The sequence below is a fragment of the Antechinus flavipes genome, chromosome 3 (assembly GCF_016432865.1).
Source record: "Antechinus flavipes isolate AdamAnt ecotype Samford, QLD, Australia chromosome 3, AdamAnt_v2, whole genome shotgun sequence".
Taxonomy (NCBI): domain Eukaryota; kingdom Metazoa; phylum Chordata; class Mammalia; order Dasyuromorphia; family Dasyuridae; genus Antechinus; species Antechinus flavipes.
In genome coordinates, this window is record NC_067400.1 from 626240862 (window position 1) to 626264952 (window position 24091).

Here is a 24091-nt window from a genome sequence, read left to right on the forward strand (position 1 = left end):
TTGGAGAATGCAAGCCCAGCCTCTTCTGGGGCCCTCGGGTTCTAATCCTCCCAAACCCATCTGAGAAAGGATTTCATACAAATCACTTAATTCCTCTGGGTCTCCGTTTCCTCACTTGGAAAAGAGGATAAAAGTTCACGTAGAACTCTCCCTATAGGAGTCATGACCAAGGGAGTAATGAACAATTTCCACACATGAGAATCTCACAGTAGTAACTGTGATCATTCTTTCATTTCAAGGAAAAGGTACACCAAGAAGTCCAGGAAGACCATATAGAGAAAAAGCTTCATTGTATTCAACAACGATCATGGCACTGACTTTCTGTCTCCCTTCCACTTCCATTTTTGCCCCTCTGGAACCTCGTGCCTTCCCTCTGTTGATTTTTCTGTATTTATCTGGAAGATAGCTTGCCTGCACACATTTTGCTGCATATTGTCTTCCCCATTAGACTGTGAGCTCTTTGAGGGCAGACTCTCTTTTAGTATCCCTAGAGCTTAGCACAGCATCTGGCACACAGCAGGTGCTTAATAAATGTTTATTCATGTACCGACGCAACATGACACAGGACTGTCCCCCAAATGCACAGCTCAGCTGAGACTGCCATCCTCCCCTTCTTCATTCACTCACCCGGAGCTGACATGTCATCATTGGAATCCCTTCCATCCATCATCCATGGTGTGTCTTGTCTTTCGAGCTCTATGGGCTCATCTGTTGTAATTACTTCAATGTCTGTTTGTAGAGGGAGATTTGGAAAAACTACTTTGAACAACTATTGGAGAATGCAAGCCCAGCCTCTTCTGGGGCCCTCGGGTTCTAATCCTCCCAAACCCATCTGAGAAAGGATTTCATACAAATCACTTAATTCCTCTGGGTCTCCGTTTCCTCACTTGGAAAAGAGGATAAAAGTTCACGTAGAACTCTCCCTATAGGGGTCATGACCAAGGGAGTAATGAACAATTTCCACACATGAGAATCTCACAGTAGTAACTGTGATCATTCTTTCATTTCAAGGAAAAGGTACACCAAGAAGTCCAGGAAGACCATATAGAGAAAAAGCTTCATTGTATTCAACAACCATCATGGCACTGACTTTCTGTCTCCCTTCCACTTCCATTTTTGCCCCTCTGGAACCTCGTGCCTTCCCTCTGTTGATTTTTCTGTATTTATCTGGAAGATAGCTTGCCTGCACACATTTTGCTGCATATTGTCTTCCCCATTAGACTGTGAGCTCTTTGAGGGCTCTTTTAGTATCCCTAGAGGTTAGCACAGCATCTGGCACACAGCAGGTGCTTAATAAATGTTTATTCATGTACCGACGCAACATGACACAGGACTGTCCCCCAAATGCACAGCTCAGCTGGGACTGCCATCCTCCCCTTCTTCACTCACTCACCCGGAGCTGACATGTCATCATTGGAATCCCTTCCATCCATCATCCATGGTGTGTCTTGTCTTTCGAGCTCTATGGGCTCATCTGTTGTAATTACTTCAATGTCTGTTTGTGGAGGGAGATTTGGAAAAACTACTTTGAACAACTATTGGAGAATGCAAGCCCAGCCTCTTCTGGGGCCCTCGGGTTCCGATCCCCCCAAACCCTTCTGAGAAAGGATTTCATACAAATCACTTAATTCCTCTGGGTCTCCGTTTCCTCACTTGGAAAAGAGGATAAAAGTTCACGTAGAACTCTCCCTATAGGGGTGGTGACGACCAACAGAGTAATGAACAATTTCCACACATGAGAATCGCACAGTAGTAACTGTGATCATTCTTTCATTTCAAGGAAAAGGTACACCAAGAAGTCCAGGAAGACCATATAGAGAAAAAGCTTCATTGTATTCAACAACGATCATGGCACTGACTTTCTGTCTCCCTTCCACCTCCATTTTTACCTCTCTGGAACCTCGTGCCTTCCCTCTGTTGATTTTTCTGTATCTATCTGGGAGATAGCTTGCCTGAACACATTTTGCTGCATATTGTCTTCCCCATTAGATTGTGAGCTCTTTGAGGGCTCTTTTAGTATCCCCAGAGCTTAGCACAGCATCTGGCACAAAGCAGGTGCTTAATAAATGTTTATTCATGTACCAATGCAACATGACACAGGACTGCCCCCCAAATGCACAGCTCAGCTGGGACTGCCATCCTCCCCTTCTTCACTCACTCACCCGGAGCTGACATGTCATCATTGGAATCTCTTCCGTCCATCATCCATGGTGTGTCTTGTCTTTCGAGCTCTATGGGCTCATCTGTTGTAATTACTTCAATGTCTGTTTGTGGAGGGAGATTTGGAAAAACTACTTTGAACAACTATTGGAGAATGCAAGCCCAGCCTCTTCTGAGAAATCTTAGTTCATATTCCAACACCCATTTCTTTTTTTTTTTCCTGAGGCAATGGGGTTCAGTGACTTGCCCGGGACCACACAGCCAAGAAAATTTTAAGTGTCTGAGGCTGGATTTGAACTCAGGTCCTCCTGACTTCAGAGTTAGTGCTCTGTCCACAGCTCCACCTAGCTGTCCCCAACACCCACTTCTTAGGATTTCATACAAATCACTTAATCCTTGTAGGCCTCAGTTTCCTCACTTGGAAACTAAGGATGCAATTACTTGTAGAACTTGCCCTACAGAGACGGTGTGAGGACCAAAAGGGATCATGAGCACTCAAGCATCTCTGGGGCATTTATTACCATCTTTTTCACATCAAGGAAAGGCTGTACAAAAGTCCCACAGAGCACATACAGAAAGGAGTTTTTTAGTGTTCTCTATGTATCATGGCACCAACTCTCTGTCTCCCCACCTCCATTTCAACCCTCCTTAATTCTAGCATCTTCCTTTGTTAATTATCTTCATTTAATCCATGGTACAACTTGTCTATATACATTTCATTGCATATAGTCTGTCCCCTTAGATTGTAAGCTCTCTACAGGCAAATTCTCTCTTCCCTCTGGTAGCATCTAGAGCTTAGCACAGCATCTAGCATACAGCAGGTGCTTACTAAATGCGTATTACTTGATTGATGCAATACTACACAGAGACCACCCCCGCAAAGCCCAGCTCAGCTGTGACTCCCATCCTCCTGTTTTTCATCCACTCACCAGGTTCTGATTCAGCGTCGCTGGGATTTTTGTTCTCCCACATAAATGGTGATTGTCTTTGTTCCAAAGGGAAGGTCTGATCTGGTTTGGAAGCGTCATACCCCGCGTCTGGAGGGAGATTTGAAAAAGCTCCTTAGGACACTTAGTTAAAAATTCAAGCCCAGCCTCTTCTGAGAGACCTTGCTTCGAATTACACCAAACACTTTTAAGTTGTGATTTCATACAAATGACACAATCCCTCTGGTTCTCAGTTTCCTCGCTTGAAAAATAAGGGTAAAAGGACCTAGAGAACTCGCCCTACAAGGTGGCTGTGAGGAGCAGATGGAACAATGAACACACAGAGTACTTTCCCAACTTATTATTTCTCCATGTTCAGGAAAAGGTGTACTTACAAAGCCAGCAGACCATGAATAGAAAGAACCTCTAGTGTTCTGTATGTATCATGGCACTGACTTTTCTGTCTCCTCCACCTCCATTCCAATACCTTTAATTCTAGCATCTTCCTCTGTAATTATCTCCTATTTATCCAGCATACACCTTGTCTGTACACATTTTTGGGATATTGTCTTCCCCATGGGCTTATGGGGCTCCTTGAAGGCAGACTCTCTTTTCTTTCTTTTAGTATCCCTACAGCCTAGCAATATCAGGCACACAGCAAGCACTTAATAAATGTTGATTGATTGACTGAGGCAACACTACCCAAGGACCGCTTCCAAATAGAGAACTCAGATGTGACTCCCTCCCTCACTCACCTGGAGATGAGGCGCTGTCACTGAAATGTTTATTCTCAAACATCCATGGGGTCCTTTGTTTTTGCAAAGGGAAGGTCCGATCTGGTTTGGAGGTTCCCAGTCCTGTTCATGGAGTGAGATTAGAAAATATTACTTGAGACAATCCCTGGAGAACACAAGCCCAGCCTCCTCTGAGCGTACTTAGAAAGTCAGACAGATTATATATAGAAGGAAACATATTCTCTAAGTATCATGGCACTGAATTTCTGTCTCTTCCACCTCCATTCCAATTCTAGCATCTTCCTCTGTTAATTATCTCCTGTTTATCTATGGTACAACTTGTTTGTACACATTTCTTTGCACACATTTCTGTGCATAGTGTCTTCGCCATAAGATTATGAGCTCCTCCTTTTAGCATCCCTACAGCTTAGCAACATTAGGCACACAGCAAGTGCTCAATAAATGTTTATTGAGTGACTGAAGCAATACCACACAGGGACCACCCCTCGAATGAAGAACTCAGGAGTGTCTCCCATCCTCCTGTTTTTCACTCACTCACTCACCTGGAGCTGAGTCACTATCACTGGAATCTTTGTTCTCCATCATCCAAGGTAATTCTTTTCTTTCCAATGGAAAGGTCGCATTCGGTTTGGAAATTTCAAGTCCTGTTCATGGAGGGAGATTTGAAAAAGCCACTTAGGACAATTATTTGAGAATTCAAGTCCAGCCTCTTCTGAGAGGACTTGGTTCGAATTCCCCCTGACGCTTCTAAGATATGATTTATACAAATCACTTAATCTCTCTGGATCTCAGTTCCATCATTTGGAAAACAGGATAAAAGAATCTACAGATATTACCCTACAGAAGGGTTGTGAGAATGAAATGAGATCATGAGCAGACCGAGTATTTCCATCCTTGAGAATGTCATAAAATTCTCTGCTGGCATAACTATTATAATAGTTCCATGTCAAGACAAAAACTACACTGAGAAGGCCAGGCAGACACTCATAGAAAGGACCTTTATGATATTCTGTGTATTTAATTGTGTATCCCGGCACTTCCCTCCCCTTTCTTAATTCCAGTGGCCTTCTTCTCTTAATTATCTCCTATTTTCCAGCAAGCAGCTTGTTTGTACACATTTGTTGACATACTGCCTTCCCCATGAGACTGTAGCAGACTCTCTTACCCTTTTTAATATCCATAGAGGTTAGCATAGCATCTGGCACACAGCAGGTGCCTAATACATGTTTAAGATAGACTCACACAATACAACACAGGGACTGCCCCCCAAATGACCGACTCAGCTATGACCCATGTTCCCCATTCACTCAGCTGTACCTGAATCACTATCACTGGAGTCATTTCTATCCGACATCCAGGGAGAAGCTGAGCTGTCCAACTGGATGGTCCCTTCTGGAGTCAACACTTGAGGCTCTGTTCATGGAGGGAGATTTGAAAAAACAACTTTGAAAAACTACTGGAGAATGCAAGTCCAGCCTCTCCTGAGAGACCAAACACTCCTTAGAGAAGATTTCATACAAATCACTGAATTTCTCTGGATCTCAGTTCCATTGTTTGGAAAACAAGGATAAAAGTAGAACTCTTCCCAGAGGGGGTGGTGAGCTCACAGAGAACTTTCCAAAGTTGAGAATTTCACCAAGATATCCGTGGCAGAAGCATTACCATTCGTCCACGTCAAGGAAACCCCGCTGATGAAGGCTCAGCAGAGTCTTCCCAGAAAGTCTTTTACACTGTTCCCGGTTTTCAGTTGCATATCATGGCACTGACTTTCTGCCTCTCCCACCTCCATCCCAAGTCCTCTCAATTCTAGGGCGTTCCTCCTACACTCATCTCCTCCTTATCCTGGATATAATGTATGTGTTCACATTTCTCTGAATATTGCCTTCCCCGTGAGATTACGAACCCCGTGTGAGTAGATCCCTTGCCCCTCTATCAGTACCCCAGAGTTTAGCACAGCATCCGGCACATAGCAGGTGCTTATTAAATATTTGCTGACTGATGCAATACCACACCAGAACTGCCCCCCAAATATGTAGCTCAGCTGGGACTGCTGCCATCCTCTCGTCCTTCCCTCTCTCACCTGGAGCTGACTGGTCAGCACTAACGTCTTTTCTCTCCAGCATCCATTGTGAGTATCCGCTTTCAAACACGGAGGTCAGCTCTGGGCTGTAGACTTGAGGCTCTGTTCATGGAGTGAGATTTGAAAAAAGTACTTGAGACAATTATTGGAGCATTCAAGCCCAGCCTCTTCCGAGAGACCGTGGTCCAAATCCCACCAAGCAATTCTTAGATATGATTTCATACAACTGACTGAATCTCAATTTCCTCAACTGGAAAATAAGAATAAAGGACTATACAACTAGCCCTGTAGGGTGGCAGTCAGGGCCAAATGGGATCATTAAGACACAATGTGATTCCATAACTGAGAATTTCACACAAGTGTCTGTTGGCGTATTTTTCCACGTCAAGGAAGAGGAGTCCTGAGAAGGTCCAGCAGAGCAGAGATAGAAAGGATCTTGATAGAATTCTCTATGGAGATTAGCTTCTCATCATGGTGCTGACTTTCTATCTCCCCCACCTCCATTCCAACTTCTCTTAATTCTAATGACTTCCTTCTGCCAACTATCTCCTATTTATCCAGGATATGTCTTATTTGTTCATGTTTCTTTGAATACTGTCTTTCCCATTAGATTGGGAGCTCTTTGAGGATAAGCAATTTTTTACCTCTTCTAGTATCCATAGAGTTTAGCACAGCATCTGGCACCCAGCAAGTGCTTAATAAATGCTTATTAATACAACACAAGGACCGCTCCCCAAATTCAGTGCCTCGGATCCCCCCGTTTTTCACTCACTCACCTGGGCCTGAATCACTATCACTGCCCTGTTTGCTCTCCAAAGGCGATGCTGAGTCTCTGTTTTCCACTTCGAAGGTCATATCTCGTCTGTTTGTTGGAAGTCCTGTTCATGGAGATTTGAAAACGCCATTTTGGACAAGCATTTGAGAATTCCAGCCCAGTCTCTTCTGAGAGACTTTGTTTCACATCCCACTAAATACTTCCCAGATAGGATTTCATACAAATCACTTAATCCCTTTGAGCCTCTGTTTCCTCACTTGGAAAATAAGAATAAAAGTATCTACAGAACGAAATGGCATCATGAACACACAGAGAACTTTCCCACTTGAGTTTCACAACAGTCTCTCTTGGCGTAACTACTAGTATATTAGTATGTCCAGGAAAAGGTATACAAAGAAGGACCTGCAGGGCATATATAGAAATGATCGTTCTTTTATTCCCTATGTGTCATGGCACTGACTTTGTCTCCCCCACCTCCATCCCAACTCCTCTTAATTCTAGTGCCTTCGTTCTGCCAGTTATCTCCCATTTATCCAGGATATGTCTTATTTGTTCACGTTTCTTTAAATACTGTCTGCCCCATTAGATTGGGAGCTCCTCGAGGGCAGGCAATCTTTTACCTCTTCTCTTATGCACAAAGTCTAGTACAGCATCTGGTACCCAGCAGGTACTTAATAAATGCTTATCAATACTAATACAACACAACACAAGTGTTATGGGCCAGAACTCTGAACTTGAAACAAGGATTCTTACAAGGTGTTAACTCAGTGGAATCGATAAGAAAAGGGTTATCTAGTTTAGTGTGGTGATTAATAGTTCTCTAGTTCAGTGCATGTACTTAGTACTTAATATAGTTCCACAAGATTGACACCTATGATAATGTAATTAGAATAAAGCATATAAACTGGGACAAACTTAGCCAGAGAGATTCACTCCATCTCACACCACTGGTGGCTGGCCCGTCCACCTGCATTTCCTCCACTGAGACCAACCTAGTCCGGGGCCCCACGCGAGGAGACAATAAAGAATCTGGACTTTAACACCTGACTATTCTTGTGGTTATTAGTCAACTGAAACGAAGGCTGCTCCAAGACCTCCAGAAAACCAACCAGAACACTATATACGGGGACCGCTCCCCAAATGCAGTGACTCGGATCCTCCCGTTTTTCACTCACTCACCTGGATCTGAATCGCTATCACTCCACTCTTTGGGCTCCAAGAGCCATGAAGCGTCTCTGTTCGTCTCGAAGGACACATCTCGTCTGTTTGTTGGAAGTCCTGTTCATGGAGATTTGAAAACACCACTTTGGACAAGCATTTGAGAATTCCAACCTAGTCTCTTCTGAGAGACTTTGTTTCACATCCCACCAAACACTTCTTAGATAGGATTTCATACAAATCACTTAATCCCTTTGAGCCTCTGTTTCCTCACTTGGAAAATAAGAATAAAAGTATCTATAGAACGAAATGGCATCATGAACGCACAGAGTACTTTCCACATTTGAGTTTCACAACAATCTTTCTTGGCGTAACTATTACTATATTCCTATGTCAAGGAAAAGGTATACAAAGAAGGGCCAGCAGGACATATATAGAAATGATCATTCTTTTATTCCCTATGTGTCATGGCACTGACTTTGTCTCCCCCACCTCCATTCCAACCCCTCTTAATTCCAGTGCCTTCCAATCTTTTACCGCTTCTAGTATCCATAGAGTGTAGTGCAGCATTTGGTGCTTCATAAATGCTTATTAATATTAATATAGTACAACACAAGGACCGCTCCCCAGATGCAGTGACTCCGATCCCCCCGCTTTTCACTCACTCACCTGGATCCGAATCACTATCACTCCACTCTTTGGTCTCCAAGAGCCATGGGGCGTCTCTATTGTCTGACAGGAAGGTCACATCTCGTCTGTTTGTTGGAAGTGCTGTTCATGGAGGAAGATTTGAAAACGCCATTTTGGACAAGCATTTGAGAATTCCAGCCCAGCCTCTTCTGAGAGACTTTGTTTCAAATCCCACCAAATACTTCTTAGATAGGATTTCATACAAATCACTTAATCCCTAATTCCTCACTTGGAAAATAAGGATAAAAGTACCTATAGAGACCCAGGCATGGGCTCGGTCAATAAAAAGTTATAATAATAAAAAAAAGTACCTATAGAATCTGACTTACATGGGGGCTGTGAAGACCAGCTGGGATTGTGAACACACAGAGTACTTTCCAAACCTGAGAATTCACAACAGCCTCTCTTGGCGTAACTATTACTATATTCCTATGTCCAGGAAAAGTTGTACGAAGCAGGCCCGGCAGAGCAGATGGAAAACACCTTTATACTATTCTCTACAAATGATGGCACTGACTTTGTCTCCTCCACCTCCATTCCAAACCGCTTAATGCTAGTGCCTTCCCTCTGACAATTATCTCCTACATTTTCAGGCTATAGCCAATTTGCACACATTTGTTTGCACCCTGTCTTCCCCATTAGATCATGAGCTCTTCTTTTGCCTTTTAGTAACAATAGAGTTTAGCCCACCTGGCTTTCAGTAGGTGTTTAATACATGCTTATTGATTGAATGACACAATACGACACAGGATTACCCCGCAGATGAACAGCTCAGCTGTGACTCCCATGCTCTTGTTTTTCACTCACTCACCTGGACCTAAGTCACTATCACTGGAATCATTTCTATCCGACATCCAGGGTGATTCTGCATTTTCCAACGGGAAAGTCGCATCTGGTGTGGGAACTTGAGTGTCTGTTCATGGAAAGAGATTTGGAAAACCACTTTGGAAAAGTGTTTAAGAATGAAAGCTCAGCCTCTTCTGGGAAAGCTTGTTTCAAATTCCACCAAACAATTCTTAGATACAATTTCATATAAATCACTTAAGACCTTTGAGCTTCAGTTTCCTCACTTGGAAAATAAAGTACCTAAAGGATTTGTCCTGTGGAGAAGATGTGAAGCAAATGGGATCATGAACAGAGCACTCTCCAGTGCTTGAGAATTTCAAAACCGTGTCTGCTGGCAAAACTACTGTCATTTTTCCAGATCAAGGAAAAGGTCCTAAGGAGGACAGGCAGACTCACTCACTCTCTCTTTCTCTCCATAAACACACACACACACACACACACACACGTACATGAAACATAAAGGATCTTTAAAATATTCTCTATAGAACCTTGGATTTATAATCAGAACATGGAAAAAAATATTCTCTGTATATGTTAGTTCTTTATAATGGCACTCATTTTCTATCTCTCTCACCTCTATTCCAACTCTAGTGTCTCCCTCTGTTAATTACTTTCTATTTAGCCAGGGTATAGCTTGTTTATACATATTGGTTTGCCTATTGTTTCCCCCTTGAGATTGTGAGCTCCTTGAGGTCAGACTCTTTTGCTTCTTTTATTTATTTATTGGTCCACATCATTTTTATTTATTTTCTAAATAGCCCTTTAGTTTTACAAACACATATAAAGATCGTTTTCAACACTCAGCTTTGTAAAACCTTCTGTTCCAAATTTTTCTTCCTCCTACCCTTGACACCTTTCCTATAGACAGGAAGCAATCAAATGTAGATAAAACAAGTTTTGCCTCTTTTCCTATCTCTAGAGCTTAACACAGTGGCATACATCGGTGCTTAATAAATGTTTATTGATTGACTGACATAAGACTACACAGGGGCTACCCCCCCAAATGAACAGCTCAGCTGTGACTCCCAATCTCCTGTTTTTCACTCACTCACCTGAAGATGAAATCCTATTAGAAGCAGTTTTTCTCTCCCATATCCATGGCGGGTCTCTTTCCAACTGCAAGGGCATATCTGCTGTGGACACCTGAAGCTCTGTTCATGGAGGGAGATTTGAATACACTACTTGGGACAATTCTTTGAGAACTCAAGCCCAGCCTCTTCTGAGAGGCCGTGGCTCAAGTCACCTAACACTTTTTAGATAGGATTTCACCCAAATCACTTAATCTCTCTGGACTTCGTTTTCCTCACTTGGAATATAAAATATACTTCTAGAACTCTCCCCACAGGGTGGTTGTGAGGACCAAAGGGGATCACGAATGCACAGAGAACTTCCAAACTTGAGAATTTCACAAAGATCTCTATTAACATATTTATTATCATTTTTCCACATTAAGGAAAAGGGGTATGAAGAAGGCCCAACAGAGCATATACAGAAAGGACCTTTATACTATTCTCTATGTTCTTTAGCTATATATCATGGCACTGACTTTGTCTATCCCACCCCCATTCCAACCTCTCTTAATTCTAGTGCGTTCCTTGTGTTAATTATTTCCTATTTATCCAATTTATTTGTATATATTTCTTTGCCTCTTCTGAGAGACCATGGCTCAAATTAAACTAAGTGCTTCTTAGCTATGACTTCATACAAATCACTTAATCCCTCTGGACTTCAATTTCCTCACTTGAAAAATACAGAAAAAAGTAATTCTCCTCATGCTTGTCAGGACCAGATGGGATCATGAACACACAGAGTACTTTCCAAACTTGAGAATTTCACAAAAGTGTCTACTGGTGTAACTATGATGATTTTTCCATGTCAAGAAATAATTGTACTAAGGTGGACCAACAGAGCATACATAGAAAGGGCATTAATAACATCCCTTTAACTAGCTGATCAATGGAATACATTAGGTTCAAAGGACAAAACAGCCAATAACTTTAATAATCTAATGTTTGACAAACCCAAAGACCCCAGTTTTGGGGATAAGAATGCATTATTTGACAAAAATTGTTGGGAAAATTGGAAATTAGTATGGCAGAAACTAGGCATTGACCCACACTTAATACCGTACACCAAGATAAGGTCAAAATGGGTTCATGAACTAGGCATAAAGAATGAGATTATAAATAAATTGGAAGAATTTAGGATAGTTTACCTCTCAGACCTGTGGAAAAGGAAGGAATTTATGACCAAAGAAGAACTAGAGATCATTATTGACTACAAAATAGAAAATTTTGATTATAGCAAATTGAAAAGTTTTTGTACAAACAAAACTAATGCAGACAAGATTAGAAGGGAAACAATAAACTGGGAAAACATTTTTATAGTCAAAGGTTCTGATAAAAGCCTCATTTCCAAAATATATAGAGAATTGACTCAAATTTATAAGAAATCAATCCATTCTCCACTTGATAAATGGTCAAAGGGCATGAACAGACAATTCTCAGACGAAGAAATTGAAACTATTTCTAGACACATGAAAATATGCTCCAAATCATTATTAATCAGAGAAATGCAAATTAAGACAACTCTGAGATACCACTACACACCTGTCAGATTGGCTAGAATGACAGGGAAAGATAAGGCAGAATGTTGGAGGGGATGTGGGAAAGCAGGGAGACTGATACATTGTTGGTAGAATTGTGAACACATCCAGCCATTCTGGAGAGCAGTTTGAAATTATGCTCAAAAAGTTATCAAACTGTGCATACCCTTTGATCCAGCAGTGTCTCTACTGGGCTTATACCCCAAAGAGATACTAAAGAAGGGAAAGGGACCTGTATGTGCAAGAATGTTTGTGGCAGCCCTGTTTGTAGTGGCTAGAAGCTGGAAAGGATGCCCATCAATTGGAGAATGGTTGAGTAAATTGTGGTCTATGAATGTTATGGAATATTATTGTTCTGTAAGGAATGACCAGCAGGATGAATACAGAGAGGACTGGCGAGACTTACATGAACTGATGCTGAGTGAAATGAGCAGAACCAAGAGATCATTATATACCTCAACAATGATACTGTTTGAGGATGTATTCTGATGGAAGTGGATTTCTTTGACAAAGAGACCTAACTCAGTTTCAATGGATCAATGATGGACAGAAGCAGCTACACCCAAAGAAAGAACACTGGGAAATGAATATAAACTGTTTGCATTTTTGTTTTTCTTCCCGGGTTATTTCTACCTTCTGAATCCAATTCTCCCTGTGCAACAAGAGAACTGTTCGGTTCTGTACACGTATATTGTATCTAGGATATACTGTAACCTATTCAACATGTAAAGGATTGCTTGCCATCTGGGGGAGGGGGTGGTGGGAGGAAGGGGAAAAATCGGAACAGAAGCGAGTGCAAGAGATAATGTTGTAAAAAATTACCCTGGCATGGGCTCTGTCAATAAAAAGTTATTTTAAAAAATAGCGTCCCTTTATATCACGGCACTAACTTTCTCCTCTCATCTCCAATCCAATCCCTCTTAATACTAGTGCCCTCCTTCAGCGAATGATCTCCTATTTATTTGGGAGACGGCTTGTTTGTACACATTCCTCTGCATCTTGTCTACCCCATTAGATTGTGAGCTCCTTGGGGGCAGACTCTCTTCTTCCTCTAGAACTTAGCACAGCATCTGGTACACAGCAGGTGCTTAATAAATGTGTACTGCTTGATTGATGCAATACCACACGGGACTGCCCTCCAAATGCACAGCTCAGTGCTGACTCCCATCCTCCTGTTTTCCACTCACTCACCTGGACCAGATTCAGTGTCACTGGAATAGTTTGCGTTCCACATCCATGTTGAATTTGTATCTTCCCACTGGAGCATCAGCTCTGGTGCGGCCACTTGAAACTCTGTTCATGGAGGGAAATCGGGACAATTATTGGAGAATGCAGGCCCAGCCCTTCTGGGAGACCAAACACTCTAATGGTGATCTCACACAAAAGACACGATCCCTCTGGTTCAGCTTCCTCTTGGAAAATAAGGAAAGAAGGACCCATGGAGTGCCCTACAGGGTGGCCGGGAGGACCTGGCGTAACTACCATTGTTTTTCACTGTCAAGGAGACATTGTGCTTGAAGGTCAGGCAGAGCAGACCCAAAGGATCTTTGCAGTATTCTCAGTGTATCCTGGAGCTGACTTTCTAGCACTATCACCTCCATTCCATCCCCTTAATTCCAGTCTCCTCCCTCTGTGTATTATCTCCTATTTGTCCAGGATTTTGTGCAGAGCTGGTTACCTGTTGTCTTCCCCACAGATTGTGAGCTCTTTGAGGACAGAACCTCTTTTGCTTCTCTACTGTTTAGCTCAGCATCTGGCACACAGCAGGTACTTAATCAATGTTCATTGATGGGCTGTTGCAATGTCCCCCAATGCACCGCTCAGCCATGACTCTCGTCCCCCCATTTCTCACTCCCTTACCTGGACCCGAGTCACTGTCGCTGGACTCCTTGCTCTCTGACATCCATGGCGATTCTTCTCCATCCAAGGTGACGGTCACATTTAGTTTGGGCGCTTCAAGTCCTGTTTGTGGAGGGAGATTTGGAAAAAACTATTTGGGACGACTATTGGAGAACGCCAGCCCAGCCTCTTCAGAGACCTCGGTCCCAATCTGACCAGAAGCTTCTGAGATGTGACTTCACACAATGACTTAATCCCTCTGGGCCTCAGTTTCCTCACTTGGAAAATAGGGACGAAAGCACCCGAAGAACTAGCCCTGGGGGGGGGGTTGTGAGGACCCAGTAGGATCACGAACACAGAGGACTTTCCAAACTGGACAATTTCACAAAAGGGTCTGTGAGCATAACTATTCATATTATTCCGTGTCAAGGAAGGAGGCCAGGCTGAGCATCCATAAAAAGGACCTTTCCAATACTCTCTCTGTGTCATGGCACTTTCTGTCTCCTTCGCCTCCACTCCAACACCGGGTAACTCTAGTGCCTTCCCTCTGCGAATTCTCTCTTCTATACTCAGCACACATTTTGTTTCATGTTCCCTTCCCCATTAAATCACAAGCTTTTTGAGGGCAGATTACCTTTTGCCTCATTTAGTTTCCCTAGAGTTTACCAGAGCATCTAGCACACAGTAGATGCTTAATAACTGTTTATTGACAGATCGTAAAACACAATACAGGTTCTGCCCCCAAACAAACAGCCCATCCTCCTATTTTTCACTCACTTACCTGAACTTGAGTCACTATCACTGGAATCTTGTTTATCCGGTGTCCATGGTGCTCCTCCAGTGTTCACTGGGAAAGTCCTATCTGGTGTGGACATTAGACTGTCTGTTCATAGAAAGAGATTTGAAAAAATGGTTTTGGAAAATTATTTAAGAATGCAAGCCCAACCTCTTCTGAGAGACCACGGTCCAAATTCCACCAAACAAGACATGATTCCATACAAATCATTTAATTTCTCTGTCCTCGGTCTAATCATTTGGAAAAGAAGGATAATAGTACCTCCAGAACACACCCTCCACAGGGGTATGAGACCAAGTGAGTTATGAATATGCTCTAGGCACTCTAGTGCCTTCCCTCTGTGAATTCTCTCTTCTATACTCAGCACACATTTTGTTTCATGTTGTCTTCCCCATTAGATCATGAGCTCTTTGAGGGCAGATTACCTTTTGCCTCATTTAGTTTCCCTAGAACAGTGGTCCTCAAAGTGTAATCCAAAGAATTGTTGGGGTCTCTGAAACCCTTTCAGAGGGTCTACAAATTCAAAATCATTTTTTATTTCTAATATAGTAAATAGTTATAAATATGACCCAAATGAACAAAAACTCTTTGAACAGATCCTCGATAGTTTTTTTAAACAACATGAAGATACTGAGGACAAAAGTTTGAAAACCACTGCCCTAGAGTTTATCAGAGCATCTAGCATACTGTAGATGCTTAATAAACGTTTATTGACAGATTGTAAAACACAATACAGGCTCTGCCCCCAAATGAACAGCCCATCCTCCTATTTTTTCACTCACTCACCTGAACTTGATTCGCTATCAGTGGAATCTTGTTGACCCGCTATCCACGGTGCTCCTCCAGTGTTCACTGGGAAAGCCCTATTTGGTGTGGGCTCTAGAATCTCTGTTCGTAGGAAGAGATTTGAAAAGATTGTTTTGGAAAATTATTTAAGAATGCAAGCCCAACCTCTTCTGAGAGACCATGGTTCAAATTCCACCGAACACGACATGATTCATACAAATCACTTAATTCCTCTGTCCTCGGTCTAATCATTTGGAAAAGATGGATAAAAGTACCTCCAGAACTCACCCTCCACAGGGGTATAAGACCAAGTGAGTTACGAATATACTCGAGGCACTCTAGTGCTTTCCCTCTCTGAATTCTCTCTTCTATACTCAGCACACATTTTGTTTCATGTTGTCTTCCCCATTAGATCAAGAGCTCTTTGAGGGCAGATTACTTTTTGCCTCATTTCGTATCCCTAGAGCTTCACAGATCATCTAGCACACAGTAGATGCTTAATAAATGTTTAATGACAAATCGTAAAACACAAAAAGTTCTGCCCCCAAATGAACAGCCCATCTTCCTATTTTTTCACTCACTCACCTGAGTCACTGTCACTGGAATCTTGTTTATCCGCCACCCATGTCGCGTTTCCATTATTTTGCAATGGGTAAGCCACAGCTGGGGTGGACTCTATAATCTCTGTTCACAGAAAGAGATTTGAAAAAACTGTTTTAGAAAATTATTCGAGAATGCAAGCCCAACCTCTTTTGAGGTTCAAGGTTCAAATCCACCAAATATGACATGATTCCATACAAATCACTTAATTCCTCTGTCCTCGGTCTAATCATTTGGAAAAGAAGGATAAAAGTACCTATAGAACTCACCCTCCACAGGGGTATGAGACCAAATGGGTTACAAATATACACAGTACTTTCCAAACCTGAGAACTTCACAAAAGTGTCCCTTGGAATAACTATGATTATTTCTCCTTGTCCAGGAAAAGTACTAAGAAGGCCCAGCAGAGCATATCAAGGAAGGACCTTTATTTTATTCTCTATGTGTCACGGTGTTGACTTTGATCTCCCCCATTCCCACCTTTCCTAATTCTACTGCCCCCCCTTTCACTGTGAATCCTCTCCTATTCATCTGGGATACAGCTTGTCTGCACACATTTATTGGTATGTTGTCTTCCCCATTACCTTGTGAGGAGAGACTATTTTTTAACCTCTTTTGGTACTCCTAGAGCTTAGCACACAGCGGGTGCTTAATCAATGCTCACTGAGCGATTGATACAGTACCACCAGGACTCCCAAAAATGCACGGCTCAGATATGACTTCCATCTTCCCCTTCTCTGCTCACTCACCTACAGATGAGTCACTGTCAGTGGAATCGAGTCTCTCAAACATCCATGGGGAGTCTCCTCTATCGAACTCAAAGGTTACTTCTGGTGCGTAATCTTGAAACTCTGCTCATGGAGGAAGACATAAAAAAAACCATATTGGAAAACTGGGAGAACTCAAGCCCAGAGAGACTTGACTTCTGAGAGACCCTGGATCAAATTCCACCAAGCAATTCTTAGATACGATCACTCAGTTCCTCCAGCCTCGATTTCCACCCTTGGAAAACAAGCATAAAAGTATCTAAGGAACTGTCCCTACAGGGAGGTTGCTAGGGACAAATGCGATCGTGAACACACAGAATACTTTCCAAACCAAAGGGTTTGCATAAGTATGACCATTTTTCCATGTTAGGGAAAAGGTGTATGGAGAAGGTCAGCAGACCACATATAGAAAGAACTTAACTGTATTTTGTATGTATTTTAGCTACGAATCATCACACTGACTTCCTGTTTCTCCCAACTCCATTTCAACCTATCTTGAATCTAATGCCTTCCCTCTGTGAATGATCTCCTATTAATCTGGGACAATTTGCTTGTATACATTTCTTTGCATTTTGTCTTCCTCCTTAGATGGGGAGCTCCTTGCGTTTGGTATCTCTAGAGCCTAGCACAGCATCTGGCATACAGCAGGTGCTTAATAAATGTTTATTCACGGATTGAAGCGATACTACACAGGACTGCTCCCCAAATGCACAGCTCAGCGGCGACTTCCATCCTCCCATTCTTCACTCGCTCACCTGGATATGCCTGATGATCATTGGAATCTTTCTTCTCCAACACCCATGGTGCGTCTACACTTTCGAACTCAAAGGTCACTTCTGGAGTAGACACTTGAAAAGCTGTTCACGGAGGGAGATTCGAAAGAACTACGTTAGACAATTATTTGAGGATTCAAGTGCAGCCTCTTCTGAGGGACCGTGGTTCAAATTCCACCAAACACTTCTTAAATAAGATTTCATACAAATCACTTAATTCCTCTGGATCTCAGTTTCCTCACTTGGGAAAATAAGGAGAAAAAGTTCATGGAGAAGTCTCTCTCCAAGGGGTTTTGAGAATATGATGATGATGAACCCAGTACTTTCTAAACTTGAGAACTTCACAAAAATATCTGCTGGTATAACTATTAATATTTTCCTATGTCAAGGAAAAGGTGCGCGAAGAAGACCAAGCAGGCCGTATGTAGAAAAGAACTTTGTTATGTTTTTTTAATGTATTTTAGATGTATCTCATGGCCTTGACTTTCTGTCTCCCTCACCTCCCTTCCAAACATTTAATTCTAGTGACTTCCATCTTTAATTATCTCCTTCTTATCTAGAACATAGTTAGTTTGTTTGTATATTGTCTTCCCCATTAGACCATGAGCTCCTTGAGAGTAGACTCTCTTCTCTCTCTTTTAGTATCCCTCATAATAATATTATTATGCATAATCAGTGTTTCCTGATTGATTGATGCAATACTACATGGGAACTCTCCTCCAAATGACTCCCATTTTCCTGTTTTTCACTCACTTGGAGCTGACTGATTATCATTGGAATCTCTGCTTTCCGATACCCATGGTGAGTTTCCTCTTTGTATTTCCAATTGGAAGGTCTCATTTGGTGCGGCCACTTCAAGCTCTGCTCATGGAAGGAGATTTGAAAAAATTACTTTCAACAATTACTTCAGAATTCAAGCCCAGATTCTTCTGGGTAACCTTGCTCCAAATTCCCCCAAACACTTCTTAGACAGGATTTCATGCAAATCGCTGAATCCTTCTGGATTTCGGTTTCCTCACTAGGAAAATAATGATAAAAATACGTAAAGAACTTTCCCTACTGGGGGGTTGTGAGGTCTAGATGGAATCACAAACACACAGAGAACTTCCCACCTTGAGAAGTTCCCAAAAGTTTCTGTTGGTGTCAGAATTATCATTTTCCCCCGTCAAGGAAAAGGGATAAGAAAAAACTTAGCAGACCATGCACAGAAAGTATCTGTAGTATTCTCAGCACTAATGTCCTGTCTCCCCATCTCAATTCCAGCCCTGCTTAATTCTAGTGTCTTCCCTCTATGAATTCTCTCTTTATCTGGGATATGCGTTCCTTTGTGTCTTGTTTCTCCCATTAGACTATGAGTTCCTTGAGTGCAGACTCTCTTTTCCTTCTTTTAGTATTCCTAGAGCTCAGCTCAGCATCTGGCACACAGCAGGTGCTTAATCAATGTTTATTCTCTTTTCCCTCTTTTAATATTCCTAGAGCTCAGCTCAGCATCTGGCACACAGCTGGTGCTTCATTAATGTTTATTGATAGACTGATACACACCACACAAAGACCGCTCCTTCATCCTCACTCACCTGGAGCTGACTGACTATCCCTGGAATCTTCGCTGGAATCTTCGTTCTTCCATATCCAAGGTGAGTCTTCTCTTTCGGATGGTAAGTTCACATCTTCTGTAGACACTTGAAGTTCTATTCATGGAGGGAAATTTGAAAAAACTAATATGAACAACTGTCGGAGAATGTAAGCCCGGCCTCTTCTGAGGGACCTTGGTTCAAATCCCACCAACGCTTCTTAGATATCATTTCATACAAATCACTTAATCCCTCTGGGCCCAGAAGGTAAAAGTAGCATCAGACATAGCCTTCCATGGTAGTTGTGGGGGCCAAATGGGATCACAGGGTACTTTCCAAATCAGAGAATGTCACGAGTGTCTGCACACTTACCATTTTTCCATGTCAAGGAAAAGCTGTGTTAAGAAGACCCAAACAGACCATATATCGAAAGGACATTTCTAGCATTCCCTTTATATCGGGGCACTAACTTTCTCCTCCCCCTTTAATTCTAAACCCTCTAGTGCCCTTCTTCCATGAATGACCTCCTATTTATTTGGGGGATAGCTTGTTTATACACATTCCTCTGCATCCTCCCCATTAGATTGTGAACTCCTTGAGGGCAAACTCTTGCCTCTTTTAGTATCCTTAGAGCTTAGTACAGCACCTGGCACACAGCAGGTGCTTAATAAATGCTTATTAATGACTAATACAACACAACTCAGTACAACATCTGGCACACAGCAGGTGCTTAATAAATGCTTATTAATGACTGATACAACACAATTTAGCACGACATCTGGCACACAGCAGGTCCTTAATAAATGTTTGTTGATGACTGATACAAGACAACACAGGGACCGCCCCCCAAATGCGCTGACTCCCGTCCTCCTGTTTTCCATTCACTCACCTGGACCAGATTCAGTATCACTGGAATAGTTTGTTTTCCACATCCATGTTGATTTTGTATTTTCCCATTGGAACATCAGCCCTGGTGCAGACACCTGAAACTCTGTTCATGGAGGGAAATCGGGACAATTATTGGAGAATGAAAGCCCAGCCCTTCTGGGAGACCAAACACTCTGACGATCTCACACAAAAGATCCCTCTGATTCTCAGCTTCCTCTTGGAAAATGAGGGGAAAAGGACCTATGGAACCTGCCCTACAAGGTGGCCGGGAGGACCAAATGAGTTTTCACACAGAGAGCTTTCCAAATGTGAGAATTTCTCAAAAAGTCTCTGCTGGTGTATTTATTATTATTCTTCCACTTCAGGGGCAAGATGCACAAAGGCGGCCCGGCAGGGCCTTTATCGGGTTCGTGTTCTCCATGTATCATGGCCCTGACTTTCTGTCTCGTACCGCCCTTTCCACCCCACTTAATTCTAGTGCCTTCCCTCTGTGGATTCTGTTTATTCAGGATGCCGCTCGTTAGTTCACTTTTTTGCACACTGTCTTTCCCATAGATTGTGGGCTTTCTGAAAGCAGACTCTCTTCTGCCTCTTTTTGTATCACAGCATCTGGCATACAGCAGGTGCTTAATCAATGCTTATTGATGGGCTGATGCAATACCCCCCAATGACGGCTCAGCCGTGCTCCCGGTTCCCCCTCACTCACCAGGGCCAGAGTCACTGTCACTGGAATCTCTGTTCTCCCACATGTAGGGTGAGTCTCTTGTTTCCACAGTAATGGTCCCCCCGAAGGTGGACAGTTGGAGAAGTTCAAGCTCTGTTCAAGGAGGGAGAAAATGTCCCTTGGAACAAGTATTTGAGAACACGAGCCCCGCCCCCTCTAGAGACCACAGTTCAAACTTCCTGGGCATGATTTCATGCTAATGACTTACACTCTCTGGCCCTCAGCTTCCTCACTTGGAAAAGAAAAAGAAAAGTACCTCTGGTGTTGGCCCTGGCACCCCACCCCCCCAAACACACACACTTCTTGCAATTAGGTCTGGGAAACTGAGTCTGGAAGAGAGCCCCAAACCTTGAGCCTCCGACCCCCTTTTCACACACCACTGAGTCACAATGGAGGACAGCAAAGAAAACTTCGTCCAGGGGCCGCTTCCCTAGCTCAGTCCTTGCCAGCGTGAGCCCTCCTTCCGTCCCTCCCTCCACAAGACCAGGACTTTCCCATCTTGCCTCCTGTCCTGTCAAAGTTTCAGTTCCTTTCTCATACCTTGACAGGCCTGTCCTTCCCTGGGATTAGGGCTCCTCTGGGCCCCGGTCCTTGCCTCCCTCATCTGCCTTTGTTTCCCACAAGATAACAACAGCCCGGAGACTTCACGCTAATTACAGCTCAGCTTCCCTCTCTAAGCCCAGCACCTGGGGCTCTGCCTTGCACGCCTCGGGCTCCCCAAACCTGGGCTCCTCCCTGTGCCCCAGGCTCCTCCCTGCACCACATACTTTGGAAACATTCCCATGGGGCCCGTTGGCTTATTGGACTCTCCACTTTAAAATTAAACCCGTCTCACTGGCCTCAGTTTCTCTAGGACTACAGTAGAACTACAGGGTGCTGTGAGGACCAAAGGGAATCTTGAGTACACAGAGAACTTCCAGCCTGAGAATCACACAGAAGTTTCTGTTGGCATAAGTAGAATTACTTTCCCGTCAGGGAAAAGCTCAGCATAGAAGCCAGTGGATAATACCTGTGGAATATTGAGTTCTCTGTGTGTCACGGCACTGGCTCTGTGTCCCCCATTCCCATTTTAGCCCCTCTTGGTTCTCCTGCCCTCCCCGTGTGAATGATCTCCTATTTACCTGGGATACAGCAGGTTTGTGCTTATTTCTCTGCATCTTGTCTACCCCACTCCCCTTGAGGGCAGGCTACCTTTTGCCCCTCTTAGTATCCCTAGAGCTTAGCATGGCATCTGGCATACTGTAGGCCCTTCATAAATGTTTACTGATTGCTTGCTACAACCCAACACAGGAACCCCCCTTCTCCCCCTCCCCCTCCCCTTCACTCTCCCCCCATTAAAGCACTCAGCTCTGCTGCCCATCCTCCTGTTTTTCATTCCCTCACCTGGGCCTGATTTTTTATCTCTGGAATCTCTGTTCCGCAGTATTCTGGGAGCTTCTCTTGCTTCCAGCTGGAAGCTGTGATCTGAGTTGGACGATTCGATCTCTGCTCATGGACAGACACAACATTGCACAATTTTTTGAGAATTCAAGCCCAGCCTCTTCTGGCTCTCAGAAGACCATAGTTCAAATCCTACCAAACACTTTTTAGATAGGATTTCATGCAAATCACATTCCCTTTGAGTCTCAGTTCCACTTGGAAGAGAAGGATAAAAGTAACTAAAGAACTTGCCCTTCACAGGAGTTGTGAGAGTCAAATGGAATCATGAACACAGAGTACTTTCCAAACTTGAGAATTTCACAAAAGTCTCTCTTGGAGTAACTATGATTATTTTTCCATGTCAGGGAAAAGGTGTCTAAGACAGCACAGCAGAGCACATGTAGAAAGAACTTTATTCTCTAAATGGACTTTTCCTTAAAATAGTCAGTAGCATCTATTTAAAACTATCAGCAAGCATCATATGTAATGGGGATAAACTGGAACCATTCCCAATAAGATCAGGGGTGAAACAAGGCTGTCCATTATCACCATTACTATTCGATATTGTATTAGAAATGCTAGCTTTGGCAATAAGAGAAGAAAAAGAGATTAAAGGAATTAGAGTAGGTAATGAGGAAACCAAACTATCACTCTTTCCAGATGATATGATGGTATACTTAAAGAATCCTAGAGAATTAACGAAAAAACTATTAGACGTAATCCACAACTTTAGCAAAGTTGCAGGATACAAAATAAATCCACATAAATCGTCAGCATCCTTATACATCACTAACAAAATCCAACAGCAAGAGAGACAAAGAGAAATTCCATTTAACATAACTGCTGATAGTTTAAAATATATGGAAATCTATCTGCCAAGGAAAAGTCAGGACTTATGAGCAAAACTACTATGGAATATTATTGTTCTGTGAGAAACGACCAACAGTATGATTTCAGAGAGACTTGGAGAGATGTTAAGTGAAATGAGCAGAACCAGGAGAATATTGTACATGGCAACAAGACTACACGATGATCAATTCTGATGGACATGGCTCTCTTCAACAATGAGATGATTCAAACCAGTTCCATTAGACTTGTGATGGAGAGAGCCATCTGCACCCAGAGAGAGGATTGTGGGGACTGAGTGTGGAGCACAACACAGCATTCCCACTCTCTCTATTGTTATTTGCTGGCATTTTGTTTTGCTTCCCTTTTTTTCTTGTGTGGCACAATAATTGTATAAATATGCATGCATATATTGGATTTAACAGATTTTGGACTTCTTGCCATCTAGCGGAAGGGGTGGGGGGAAAGAGGGGAAAATGGAACACAAGGTTTTACAAGGCTAATGTTGAAGAATTGTCCATGCATTTGTTTATCTTCCATAGGCCTGTCTGTTCCCATGTGCTTAAATGTCTCCCCCGCTAGACTGTAAGGACGGGGCCTGGGAAGTGTTTGCTGACTGACTGACTGGAGCTCAGCTCAGAGCGGCTGGGGCTGGGGGCCCGTCCATGTCCCCACAGTGACTGACCCTTCTCCTCCAGGACCAGTTTTCACCTCCTGGCTGTAACCCCTGCAGGAAGCTATTGCTCTGTGTGCTGTGCCCCGAGGGCAGGGGCTCTTGGCTAGGCCAGAAATGTGCCACAGCCAGCGTGTCCTAGTTAGGTTGGAGAGTGGAGAGGGTCTCCAGAGGGGCTCAGAGGGCCTGGTCCCCCAGAGAGACGGGGCCGGGCAGGAGGGAACAAGCAGGGCCCTGGCAGCTTCCTGGCTCTTTGCCCTCTTGGACTCCTCTGGCCCCTGGCAGACCTGACTCGGGGTGAGGACCTTTGATGGTTTCAGTCTTGGGAAAGGGGCAGCCTGAGGCAGAGCCACGAAGCTGCCAGGCTCTGGTGCATGAAACAAGGTTCCCCAGGCACAAAGACCAGACACTCCC

General features: G+C 43.2%; 1 protein-coding gene across 1 annotated transcript in view; it reads right to left on the reverse strand.

Moving 5' to 3' along the window:
- The window catches only part of LOC127557631 (uncharacterized), a 113001-nt gene that overhangs the window by 17001 nt on the left and 71909 nt on the right, over window positions 1–24091 (reverse strand). The window contains exons 4-28 of the mRNA XM_051990943.1: window positions 22123–22224; window positions 20722–20832; window positions 20017–20118; window positions 19131–19244; window positions 18310–18417; window positions 17539–17640; window positions 16766–16867; window positions 16002–16100; window positions 15417–15518; window positions 14616–14717; window positions 13856–13957; window positions 13187–13288; window positions 10443–10541; window positions 9356–9457; window positions 8524–8625; window positions 7876–7974; window positions 6698–6799; window positions 5922–6023; window positions 5159–5254; window positions 4384–4485; window positions 3842–3943; window positions 3090–3197; window positions 2163–2264; window positions 1394–1495; window positions 628–729 (exon numbers count right to left, since the gene is read on the reverse strand). Coding sequence (XP_051846903.1) covers window positions 628–729; window positions 1394–1495; window positions 2163–2264; window positions 3090–3197; window positions 3842–3943; window positions 4384–4485; window positions 5159–5254; window positions 5922–6023; window positions 6698–6799; window positions 7876–7974; window positions 8524–8625; window positions 9356–9457; window positions 10443–10541; window positions 13187–13288; window positions 13856–13957; window positions 14616–14717; window positions 15417–15518; window positions 16002–16100; window positions 16766–16867; window positions 17539–17640; window positions 18310–18417; window positions 19131–19244; window positions 20017–20118; window positions 20722–20832; window positions 22123–22224 — 2568 coding nt within the window. The remainder of the gene's footprint in view (window positions 1–627; window positions 730–1393; window positions 1496–2162; window positions 2265–3089; window positions 3198–3841; window positions 3944–4383; window positions 4486–5158; window positions 5255–5921; window positions 6024–6697; window positions 6800–7875; window positions 7975–8523; window positions 8626–9355; window positions 9458–10442; window positions 10542–13186; window positions 13289–13855; window positions 13958–14615; window positions 14718–15416; window positions 15519–16001; window positions 16101–16765; window positions 16868–17538; window positions 17641–18309; window positions 18418–19130; window positions 19245–20016; window positions 20119–20721; window positions 20833–22122; window positions 22225–24091) is intronic.